Genomic DNA, 13,103 nt, shown 5'->3' on the forward strand with positions numbered 1-13,103 from the left:
GGGGTTCCTATATAGCCCATAAGCCTCAGTTTTTCAAAATGTGTGCCAGTTGAAGGAGAGGAGAACAGGAAGGAAAAGGGTTTGAACTCTACCAGGAACATAAATGTTCCTTCATTCCATATACATAGGTAAAATTATTTAATACTTCTAATCCAGCCTCGACTAAAGCTCCCGTGGTAAAGTGAACAGCCATTGCCCTACTACTAAATTACAGTAATACTAAGTAACATACTCACCTCTGCTGTGAGCTGTCTCTGCGCATCTTTAGCTGCTCCCAAATGCTGGACAAGTTCTTCATTTTCTACCGCACACTAAAATACGCCAAAAAATGTTAGAAATACTGTGATGATGTTTGTACCCTGTACTACAGGTAAGTAGGAAAATTATAACTTTTCTCAAGACCCTCTCTGCAGCACTATTAGTCCACATGTTAGTTTAAAAACACTTAAACACTTTAAAATGTTAACACAAGAACACCCAGCATCAGTCTATGCCCTGCTAAACAAACCACCAAGACCCTAAAACTCATGAGTATGTGCCCACTGAAATACTTGTACTGACTTTCTTCTCTTACCGACGCATCTTAGTGCAGAAATTCACATCTAATATTTAAAATAAATTTAACTACTGTATTTGACATATCGTATCAAATACAACCCTTTAATAAGTGGACGCTTTCTCATCAAGATGCTAGATATTAAATATCAAACAAGGACAGCCAGATAAGGAGGGCTGAAAATTTCCTTTAGGCTCTAGTGTACAGAGGATTGAAACTCCTCTTCCATCTACAACAGCAGCAAATCACAACAGTAATCTTGCAACTGGATTCCTTACAGCTTTTGCCTTTTTCTGCAGGTCGACTATCTGAGAAAGAAGATGGGTGATTTCTTCCTGCTGCCGGGCAGCATCTTCAGTTTTCTTCGCTAACTCTTCAGAGATATTGGCAATCTGGATGTTGGCATCCCCTTTAAGATAAGCAATTACAACTAACATTACAAACTCAAAAGCAGAGAAGTAAGCAGAAAGACATTCTTTGGGAACACCGCTCCATTCAGCAGAATCCTTCCCCAATACACAGCAAGATCTTTATGAGAAACATAGTAGGACACAAAAACAGAAAGACACAAAGTGCTTATGCAGCAAAAAAGCATGTACTTCCCCTTAAAAAAAACATTTTCTATGCAAAACTATTTTGCAACTGAGAAAGATTTAGCTTACAGGCAGAATTTTCTGCTGTGAAATTTTAGCCAGAAATTTTCCTCCTCACAACCATTCATATAAGGAAAACAACTGTCACAGAAAAACATGACTGACTGATCTCAGTTGTCTGTCTTTTTTTTTACTGAACACTCTCAAAAGAGAAGGGAAAAGAAATAAGGACATACTTAGCTCTTTTACACAGTCATTGACAAGCTGTTGTTCTTTCTCTTCGTAAGTAATTGTTTCAGTCTTCAGCTGACAGGCCTATTCAAGAAATCCACATCAAATATGTTACATTAGCACGTTTGTTCTTTGCCAGTCTGTTGCTGCATTTCCATCTGCTTCAGAAAGACAAGCTTTTCTAGTCACTCCTTCAGAAAGACAGCAAGAAACTAGTTTTTGCCTGCCCTCCCTCATGTTCTGGAGAAAGGGGTCATGTGCACACTCAGCAGAGCCATTACTGCACAGAGAAACTTGCAGCATTATCACCATATTCCCACCAGATGTCACCTGCGTATTTTGTATTTAAAATTTTAAAAAGCCCTGAATATACAAAAGACTAGTATGCAGAGCTTGCTCTGGTCACCTGAACAATGATAGGTATCATCACAAACTAATTAAATGTTTGGTTTAGATAATTGAATTAAACATTCAAGTATTTCAAAAACGTTCAAACAGTATTTGAAAAGTTCTGGCACTGTGACTGTACATCCCACATAAAACCGTAGTGCTACCTCCTTCCCTGCTTTGTCTTTTCCGAATCTAGGAGCGCCAAGAGGAGCATGGCTACACCTAGCTGGTTCTGCCTGGCACCACCTTGATGGGTCTGTAATCTCCTCCTTGTGCTGGGGGCATGCACAGACACCCACAGACTGCATCTGCAGACAGCTGCGTAGCTCGCAGGTTTCAGATACGGCTCCATCTCGCGCCTTGCTGGCAGAGACTGCATTTCCCTAACCTAATGTTAACAGCCTGACTTGAAACACAAATTGAAGACATTTAACACAAATTTAGGCTAGCAATTTTTATTTTAACAAACACTGAATTTGTACCAGAGAGACAATGTCAGCCTACAAACTTCAGATCTGCAGCTAAAGTCAGCCGTATCTGCCAGGTCAGCCCTTTAACACCTGTTTCACAGTGCAGTGCTGGACTCCAAAACCTGCCCATGCTCCTGCACATTCTTTTCAGCAAGAAAACTGCTTTGCGTGTAGCTTCATGTAGCTTCCACGTTTCAGCCTTTCCTTCATTTGGAAGAATAAAGGATGGTGATTAAACAACTACAAAAAAAATCTGTGTCACATGTAAAATTACATATGCTTAATTAGACTCAATCTCAACTTTTAATACATGCTTCTTAATACCTATATCCTGGCATTTAAATGAACTACTGTATTAAGCAAAACACAAAGGGAGCAATTTCACCTCAGATCTAAGCACAACATTCTCCTCTTCGAGATCCTTGAGTTTCTTCTGAAGAGAATCCAAATGAAAGTAGTTCTGGACGGAGGAGGACGATTCATTCCTCTTCAGCCTTGTCACAAAATCAACAGTTTTAACTCATTTTTGCTTGTATTATGGCCAATCTCACAGAAGAACAGACTGAACAGAGGTCTCAAAACCAGCCAGAGCCACATGAAATACAGCTTTTTCATGTCAGTATGCTTGGGCAGCCATATACTTGCAGTGATTTTTAAAAGATAACATTTTCTTTACTACTTTATTATCCCACACATTTCCTGTGGAGAGGTTATTCAACCAAGGCTACGAGAAAGGAAACCACCTTACTACAGGGAGCAATCCAACAGTTTCCTGGCTAATTCTGCACATGCTTCACCAGAACACAGCAATAACTGCAAGCAAGGACAGACAGCCCCTCAGAGCCTGCGACACTGTTCAGCCAGGTAATTGCCTGGAACCCACGCTATAAGCCATGCTTTATTTTCCTTCGCCCTGCTTGGAATTTTTCCATAGTGCCTTCAGGTCCTTCAGGCACAAAAGTCACACACGTAGCACATTCTAGCACAGCATGCAAAGATATGCGGTGTAGTGGGGTACTGCAAGTGGGACCTATGTCTGCCTCACCACCACAGTGACCTAGATCCTGAAAAAGTTACAGCCCTACGTCAGCAGCCTCCCTGTGTACTCTCCCCTCCTGACTCTTGTTGGCACCCGGATAGCCAGCTGGTCCAACGCAAATCCTTCCAGCTGGTGCCATGCACCAAGTTCAGAGTCCCACTTATAGTTCCAGCCAACACAGGAATCGTCTTACTACTTTTTCTAAGCTTTTGTCCAAACTACCCGTGCTTAGTACCAGATACAGGTTCAACATTGTAGATCGATTAACTTACGGGGTGGAACAGATGGACTCCGGCTCACTTTCTTCAGCAGCACTGGTATAGAACTGGAGCAGCTCATCTTTCATGGAGAGCTCATGCCGCAACTGAGAAACCTGCACAAAGAAAGAGCTTGCAGATCAGTAGGCTGATTTTCTAGACATATTCTTAAGTAAACCCACCACAAATTAGCTAGTTATTCATCCTCCAAGCATCACCTTTAGACTAAATCAAGAGATCAAGACTGGAACAGATCAGAACCAGTTCTTTTATTCCTTAGAAAGAAGGAAAAGTGTACCTCTTAAAAAAAGACATTAAATGCTCTTTTTAGAAGTTCAAAAATGCAATTATACACTGCTATTACAGAAGGTGAAAGAGAAACATGTCTAAGATGAGCAATCCTGATTCACTATTGCATTAGTCTAGATTCACATCCACAAAAACTGATATATTGTGATGATACTGCAAGAAATTAATGCAGCACAATCAAATCAAACATCACTTTTATCCACTTTATGTGATGACTGTCACCTTCTGGCTTGGATACAGACTTTGCAGACCTCAAATACAGACACTTCTTCCTCTCCATGGACAAATTTACTAAAGTGCTTGTGTAGTAAGGTTACATTTGTGACTCAATTGCCTGTTGAGCTGCAGAATACCACCACACAGTGACAGGCTGCCATGCTGAGGTTGCTGCAATGGTGGAGACTGCTGTCAGTTTCTGGGTGTAGTTTCGGCTTTTGATGACTCTGAAATATGAACCTAGTAAAGTAGTATGTGAGAGTCCCACCTTCGTACATACACGTATCAAAACGGAACGACACATCAAAACTGGGTGGCTAAGATACCCTGCAATTGTGAGCTCCGCAAATTAATCTTGGTTAATCTATATTGTGGTTCTCCAAGAAACAGGTTAGAAGTCCAGTTACAAAGTAATACTTACACCACTTCACAGCTGCAATTCAAGACCTCAATGGCAAAAGATTAATTTTTATATGCCTTGCATAGCTATAAATAGCATAACTGATCAGATAGATCTGTTCCCTTTCACTTGCACTGCAAGACTTGGCCCTCAGATTTCACTTTCGAATGCACAAATTGCAGGGCATATTTGTTTTTATCAGACTTCTGCTTTTTGTATTGTAGGCATATTTATATTTGTAGTTATTACTGGCAAAAAAAACCCAGAGAATGTCAATAAAATAGATCTAAGCTGCTTTTTCACCAAACAAAAAGCAGACTCATTGCAATAAAGCACTTAAACTATGCAGAATTTTAAGCAAACAAGGTCATTTACTTTACGAAGACTCTGTGTAATCAGATGTGCTCAATCAAGTCCTCCCAAGACACGAGTTCTAAAATGCAAGGCAAAAAAAGAAAAAAAGAACCAACCACATTTTGAAAAGATCATGAAACAACAGCCATGCATTAATTTTGGGAGGTTCACCTTCCCCAATTCAGGAACAGCTAAAAAGCTGAGACAAAAAAATAATAATTCACTTCCCTCCAGCACATTATGGCTCAGCCCTTTTAAGTGTCAGCGGGTGGGCACTAGATCACCTCCAGCTTTCACTACACTTTTTTCTCTATGAATTAAAAAGACTGAGCATACTATTTTTACTGCCATCTCCAGTAATTTCAGTTCTCCAAAGGAGGGCGAACAGCCAGAAGTGTGACCTTTTAATGGAACAGGACCAGAAGCAACAGGCACAAACTGAAACACAGGAGGTTCCTCCTGAACATCAGATACAACTTTTTACTGTGAGGGTGACTAAGCACTAGCACAGGTTGCCCAGAGCGGTCATGGGGTCTTAAGGTAGAAGATAAAAGGATTCTCACATACAGCAGGACAGTTTAGAAACATGGGACCTAGCTTGCAGGAACAATCCTTACCAAATCAAGAACAACGATTTCAAGAGTCCAGTTTTCCTGACTGACAGCAGCTAAATGCTTAACAGGTTGGAACTGTTCACTTCAAACGAAGACACCCTGTTACACTGTATGTAAACAACACGCAGGAAGTACCAAGCAAAAGAGCATTTCTGTCTTTCCAATGTTACTTTCTACTCTAATAGACCAAAACCGATGTTCCCTTTTTTAAGCCCCATTCCAGATTATAATTCAGCTTTTCCTTTCCTCTCACTTTACACAGAACAAAATCAAACCTGGCAAAGACTTTAAAAACGGCTATCACCAAAACACACACTCTGGGGTATGTGACCTGGAACTAGAACAACAGGACCAGAGGGCTGTATTACTCAGATGTTACCACACGTTTGAGGTGGTGTTATTTGAGGACTGACAATGTGTGTGAAGTGCTGCCTTTTTAGCTTCAGAAACACATGACAAAATCTGAAGAGAAAAAAAGCGTAAACTGGGAAATTTAGAAAGATTAGGAGAGGTTAAAACTTACTGACCTGCTCCATTTCAAACACAGTTCACATCGTGACATGTTACACTGCTTTGATACCGAGCTCTAATTTCAAAGGAGACAATATTAAACAGTAAGTAGCACCATCTCAGCAAGAAGGGACACATCTTGAGACTGGAGCTGCAGCATTCTTACTGAACGTGGCAACACAGCAGCAGGTAGACACACTGTACCTGGGAACTATACTTCTGCTGCTGAAAAGGCAGACCCCACCGCTGTAACCAAAACAATTTGCAATTAACAAAGCTTTTTCAATATAATGTTTATGCTTCTAGCATATAGTTAGAATCATAGATACTTTTGGATTGGAAGGGACCCCTAGAGGTGATCTAGTCCAACCCCCCCGCAGCGAGCAGGGACACCACTAACTAGATCAGGTTGCTCAGAGCCCTGTCCAACCTGGTCTTGAATGTTTCCAGGGATGGGGCCTCCACCACCTCTCTGGGCAACCCGTTCCAGTGTTTCACAACCCTCATTGTGAAGAATTTCTTCCTTATATCCAGCCTAAACCTACCCTGTTTTAGTTTAAAATCATTACCCCTCGTCCTGTCACTGCTGTCTCTACTAAAAAGTTCATCCCCATCTTTCCTATAGGCTCCCTTTAAGTACTGAAAGGCTGCAAGCAGGTCTCCCCGCAGCCTTCTCTTCTCCAGGCTGAACAAGCCCAACTCTCTCAGCCTGTCCTCATAGGAGAGGTGCTCCAGCCCTCGGATCATTTTTGTAGCCCTCCTTTGGACCCGCTCCAACAGGTCTATGTCCTTCTTGTGCTGAGGGCTCCAGAGCTGAACGCAGTACTCCAGGTGAGGTCTCACCAGAGCAGAGTAGAGGGGCAGAATCACCTCTCTCGACCTGCTGGCCACGCTTCTCCTGATGCAGCCCAGGACATGGCTCATATCACAGAATCACAGAATGGTAGGGTTTGGAAGGGACCTCTGTGGGTCATCTAGTCCAACCCTCCTGCCGAAGCAGGGTCACCTACAGCAGGCTGCACAGGACCTTGTCCAGGCAGGTCTTGAATATCTTCAGAGAAGGAGACTCCACAACCTCCCTGGGCAGCCTGTTCCCGTGCTCCGTCACCCTCAGAGGGAAGAAGTTCTTCCTCATGTTCAGACGGAACTTCCTGTGCTTCAGTTTGTGCCCATTGCCCCTTGTCCTGTCACTGGGCACTACTGAAAAGAGCTTGGCCCCATCCTCCTGACACCCATCCTTCAGATATTTGTAAGTATATATTAGGTCCCCTCACAGCCTTCTCTTCTTCAGGCTGAACAAGCCCAGCTCCCTCAGCCTCTCGTAGGGGAGATGGTCCAGTCCCCTCACCATCCTTGTAGCCCTCCGCTGGACTCTCTCCAGTAGCTCTTCATCTTTCTTGAACTGGGGAGCTCAGAACTGGACGCAGTACTCCAGATGAGGCCTCACCAGGGCAGTGTAGAGGGGAAGGAGAACCTCCCTCGACCTGCTGGCCACACTCCTCCTAATGCACCCCAGGATGCCATTGGTCTTCTTGGAAACCAGGGCACACTGCTGGCTGATGGTTAACCTGTTGTCCACCAGGACACCCAGGTCCCTCTCCGCAGAGCTGCTCTCCAGCAGGTCCACCCCAAGCCTGTACTGATGCATGGGGTTGTTCCTCCCCAGGTGCAGGACCCTGCATTTGCCCTTGTTGAACCTCATCAGGTTCCTCTCTGCCCGACTTTCCAGCCTGTCCAGGTCACGCTGAATGGCAGCACAGCCTTCTGGTGTATCTGCCACACCTCCCCGTTTGGTGTCATCAGCAAACTTGCTGAGGGTACATTCCAACTCTTCATCCAGGTCGTTGATGAAGAAGTTAAACAAGGCTGGGCCCAGTACTGATCCCTGAGGGACACCACTTGTCACCAGCCTCCAACTAGACTCAGCGCCGCTGATGACAACCCTCTGAGTTCTGCCATTCAGCCAGTTCTCAATCCACTTCACCAACCACTCATCCAGCCCATACTTCCTGAGCTTTCCTAGGAGGATATCATGGGAGACTGTGTCGCAAGCCTTGCTGAAGTCAAGGCAGACAACATCCACGGCTCTCCTCTCATCTACCCAGCCAGTCATGTCATCATAGAAAGCTATCAGATTGGTCAGGCATGATTTCCCCTTGGTGAATCCATGCTGACTACTCCTGATAACCTTCTTTTCCTCCACTTGCTTGATGATGGCCTCCAGGACAAGCTGCTCCATCACCTTTCCTGGGATGGAAGTGAGGCTGACCGGCCTGTAGTTCCCTGGGTCCTCCTTCTTGCCCTTTTTGAAGACTGGAGTGACATTGGCCTTTCTCCAGTCCTCGGGCACCTCTCCTGTCCTCCAGGACCTTTCAAAGATGATGGAGAGTGGCTCAGCAATGACGTCCGCCAGCTCCCTCAGCACTCGTGGGTGCATTCCATCGGGGCCCATGGATTTGTGGACGTCCAGATCGCTTAAGCAATCCCTCACACAGTCCTCCTCGACCAAGGGAAAGTCATCCTCTTTGTAGGCTTCTTCTCTTACCTCCGGGGCCTGGGATTCCTCAGGGCCAGTCTTGGCACTGAAGACTGAAACAAAGGCGGCATTCAGTAGCTCTGCCTTCTCCGCATCCTCCGTCACCAGGACACCCGCCTCATTCAGCAGCGGTCCCACACTGTCCCTAGCCTTCCTTTTGTTGCCGATGTAGTTGAAGAAGCCCTTCTTCAACTGTTTTTGACATCCCTTGCCAGCTTCAATTCCAGGTGGGCTTTGGCCTTCCTCGTCGCATCCCTCCACGCTCTGACCACATTCCTGTACTCTTCCCAAGTGGCCTGCCCCTCTTTCCACATTCCATGGACCTTTCTCTTCTGCCTGATCTCTGCTAGAAGCTCCTTGTTTAACCATGCAGGTCTCCTGCCTCCTTTGCTCGATTTCTTTCTTAGGGGGATGCACCGCTCCTGAGCATGGAGGAAGTGACGTTTAAAGAGCAATCAGCACTCTTGGACCCCCCTGCCTTCAAGAGCCCTGGCACACAGGCCCACCTCTCCAGCTTGTCCAGGTCCTTCTGGATGGCATCCCATCCTTCTGGTGTATCAACCGTACCACTCAGCTTGGTGTCATCTGCAAACTTGCTGAGGGTACACTCGATGTCGCTGTCCATGTCATTGATAAATATATTGAACAGCACCAGTCCCAGTACGGACCCCTGAGGGACTCCACTCATCACTGGTCTCCATCCGGACATTGAGCCGTTGACCACTACCCTTTGGCTGCGACCATCCAACCAATTCCTTATCCACCGAACGGTCCACCCATCAAATCCATGGCTCTCCAATTTACAGAGAAAGATGTTGTGGGGGACCGTGTCAAAGGCTTTACAAAAATCCAGATAGATGACATCCATTGGTTCTCCCTTGTCCACTCTTGTTGTTACACCATCATAGAAAGCCACTAGGTTGGTCAGGCAGGACTTGCCCTTGGTGAAGCCATGCTGGCTGTCTCGAATCACCTCCCTGGCCTCCATGTGCCTTAGCATATCTTCTAGGAGGATCTGTTCCATGATCTTCCCAGGCACAGAGGTGAGGCTGACAGGTCAGTAGTTCCCAGGGTCTTCCTTTCTACCTTTTTTGAAAAGGGGCACAATGTTTCCCTTTTTCCAGTCACTGGGAACTTCCCCTGACTGCCATGACTTTTCAAATATCACGGAGAGTGGCTTGGCAACTACATCAGCCAGTTCCCTCAGGACTCTGGGATGCATCTCATCAGGTCCCGTGGACTTCTGTACGTTTAGGTTCTTCAGGAGGTCCCGAACCTGGTCTTCACTTACAGCTGGAGGGATTTTACCCTCCTGGTCTCCTTCATGCCATCCATCGACTCGGGAGGGGTGAGGAGAGAGGTTGCCAGTGAAGACTGAGGCAGAAAAGTTGTTGAGTACCTCAGCTTTCTCCTCATCTGCTGTTACCAGTTTGCCGGTCTTGCTCATGAGCGGGGGTACGCTTTCTTTGACCATCTTTTTCCGGCTGACACACCTGTAGAAGCCCTTCTTCCTATTTTTCGCATCCCTTGCCAAGTTCAGCTCCAGCTGTGCCTTGGCCTTCCTGACCCCATCCCTACACAACCGGGCAGCTTCCCTATACTCTTCCCAGAAAGCCAGTCCCTGCTTCCACTGCCTGTGCAGTTCCCTCTTCTTCCTTAGTTTGACCAGCATCTCTTGTCTCAGCCATGCCGGTCTCTTCCCTTCTCTGCTCAACTTCTTACACTTGGGGATCGAGAGCTCTTGTGCTCTGTGGAATACATCCTTAAAGATCTGCCAGCTCTGTTCTGTTCCCCTGTCCCTGAGGACCGTTTCCCAGGGAGTCCTTCTGACTATCTCCTTGAAGAGCTGGAAATCTGCCCTCCTAAAATTTAGGGTCCTGACTATGCTCTTCGTTATTCCCATTTCCCTCCGTAGCGTTAGTTCCACCAGCGCGTGGTCACTGCAGCCCAGGCTACCTCCGATCTTGACATCCCCAACGAGCTCACTTGCATTGGTGACCACCAGGTCTAGTATTGCATCCCCTCGGGTAGGGGTGCTTATTATCTGGCTTAAGAAGTTGTCCTCAATGCATTCTAGGAACCTGCTAGATTGCCTACAGCTTGCCGTGTTGCTTTTCCAGCAGATGTTGGGGTGGTTGAAGTCCCCCAGTAGGACGAGAGCCTGCGAGCGCAAAGCCTCCTGGAGCTGGAGGAAGAATGCTTCGTCTGTCAGCTCCTCTTGATCTGGCGGCCTGTAGTAGACACCAACCACTAGGTTCCCTTTGTTGCCTCTCTCTCCGATTCTTACCCATAAGCTTTCAACCTGCTCGTGGTTATTCTTCAGGGAAAGCTCTTCACTCTGTAGTGTTTTCTTGATGTAAAGGGCAACTCCCCCGCCCCTCCTTCCTCGCCCGTCCCTTCTGAACAGCCTGTAGCCATCAAGAGCTACATTCCAGTCGTGGGATTCATCCCATCGAGTTTCCGTGATGGCAATCAGGTCATAGCTTTCCAGCAGCACGATTGCTTCCAACTCCTCCTGTTTGTTTCCCATGCTGCGTGCGTTTGTATAGAGGCATTTCATCTGAGCTGTTGGCCTCGTTACCTTCATAGCAGAGCACCCCTTTTTTCCCTTGAGGTGTTCTGAAACAGTAAGCTGAAACTAAAGTGTCTGTGCACACAGTATAGTGGCTTGTTCCAGTGCACTCACCTTTTGTTCTCCAGTGCACTACAGGATGTCTCAGTTCCATCAGTTTTTATTAAACATGACCACAGCCCCTTCCTAAACCTAAGCAGCACCTAACAACACAAACTCAAAAGACAAGCCTAAGAATCTAATGCATTTTGCACAGGTCTATATTACTTTCACATGTACTTATGAATATGATATATTACAAGGACATGGGAAAAACTTGAGCTACTTAATGGGATGGTCAGAAGGTTTTGTCAGGACAAGTTTGGTAGGTCAGAAAGACTGAAATTATTCATGGCGTGACACATATACCAAGAAAACCTTAACATTATACCACACAACAGAAAAAACTTGTCTATATATTACAGAAACCACAGATCCCTCAGACAAACCATTTTTAGACAGTTTTTACAGAATTTGAAAGTACCAATTCAATTCTCTTCTCTTATTCCTTGCCCTTAGAGACAGATGTCTTCGTTACCACTCTATTCAAACATTCAAAATTTGGTATTAATGGAAGATCTGAAACCAACTAAAGAAAGATTTTCAACATACAAAAGCATCATGACTTTAAAGCCTGATGAGTTCTGCCTCAGAAGCATCCATTTCTGAAGGAGTCAAAGTGACAATATGAAAGATGGGTGTTGACAGAACATATGGCCCAACATATCAAGCCACCTGGTAAGAAGTTTATTTCTGGTGGCCGTTTTCCTAATGTTGTTCCTGAGTCCCTCTAAATAAAAATAGACCCAGCAGAGACAGCCCATCGCTGTCCCCCACCTTCCTCACTCAAATCTTCTATCCTGGATGTATGGTATGAACGCACTGCCCTGCGCAGTCAGTATGCACATGCCTAGTAAATGCCGCATTGATGAATGCACAAATTGGTCTGCCATATGATGGGACTTGGGCAACAAACAGCAGCACTCCTCTGGGACACAACAGATTCAGTTTTCCTTGCCAAAAAGGGCAGGCAACACCAAAGGATATTATTTCTATGCGTGTGCTCCACCACCATGTACTGCACAACTGGGATCTCTCCATCCATGCTTTATTCATCAACCCATCTTGGACGTAATTCAACCCCTCACATACCTGAGCAGTTTTATTAACAGCTTTTTTTAAAGTTTTTCATCTACTCTAACATGTCCATTGTTCTCCTGCCCAGCCTATGACCGTGAGATTTCTCTCCCTCTTGCTCAAAGCTACATATGGATGAGATTCACAAACCAAGGTCACTGTCCCAGAACTGGAGAAACAACATTTGCCTCTGGCTCAGACAGTAAGTCAGCAGAATTAAGTGACATTTGCAGTACAGATAAAGAGCTCTTTTAAAGCATCCTGTACAGTTCCATCCAAGATACATCCATTAAGAATCTGCCAGTACCTACAGCATCCAACTCCCCATTCAGAGGAATGCAGTAAGAAATAGCCACCGTGTAAATACCTGATTAAAAATTCAATGGTGTATGGAAGACACAAGATGTTACTTGAAAGAATGTAAGTTTTCAGGTATGTTTGACAGGTCACACCAGCTCAAAAAACACATGCATCATCATTATAATATTCTATATGCGCTCACCAAATGTCTAAAACTTTATTACTGCAGCCAAACTCAGACAAAGGTATGTACTGCAGCAGGCTACTGAGCCCTGCTTCAACAGATTCTATCACAGTTCCCTGGAAAGAGATACAGCAAAATCACAAGCAGCTGTGTGACCTTAGTAATCTAGATACAAGGTAGCAGTCTCAGCCTATAACTGTTTGCGTCCCAACATAAACCAATGCTTCCTAACATTGACAAGTTCATACCTACAAAGCATGTTGAATAAAAGTTACCAATCACTAAAATATATCCTGACCCACCTGAACAACAGCAGCTTAACACAAGTCTGTGAAGTTGGCCCAGCTCGGAAAAGGCAAAATGCACATGATTTCAGTGAGCACGCACTATTGAAAT

The 13,103-nt window shown here is 45.1% G+C and overlaps 1 protein-coding gene across 11 annotated transcripts in view; it reads right to left on the minus strand.

The window, feature by feature from the left end:
* The window catches only part of TRAK1 (trafficking kinesin protein 1), a 145,879-nt gene that overhangs the window by 24,970 nt on the left and 107,806 nt on the right, over positions 1–13,103 (minus strand). For all 11 annotated transcript variants that reach the window (XM_075418812.1, XM_075418814.1, XM_075418817.1 and 8 more), the window contains 5 exons: positions 3,552–3,652; positions 2,626–2,734; positions 1,386–1,464; positions 835–965; positions 237–311 (listed from right to left, as the gene is read on the minus strand). In XM_075418812.1, coding sequence (XP_075274927.1) covers positions 237–311; positions 835–965; positions 1,386–1,464; positions 2,626–2,734; positions 3,552–3,652 — 495 coding nt within the window. The remainder of the gene's footprint in view (positions 1–236; positions 312–834; positions 966–1,385; positions 1,465–2,625; positions 2,735–3,551; positions 3,653–13,103) is intronic.

The sequence above is a fragment of the Opisthocomus hoazin genome, chromosome 4, assembly GCF_030867145.1.
Source record: "Opisthocomus hoazin isolate bOpiHoa1 chromosome 4, bOpiHoa1.hap1, whole genome shotgun sequence".
In the NCBI taxonomy this organism is placed as follows: Eukaryota; Metazoa; Chordata; class Aves; order Opisthocomiformes; family Opisthocomidae; genus Opisthocomus; species Opisthocomus hoazin.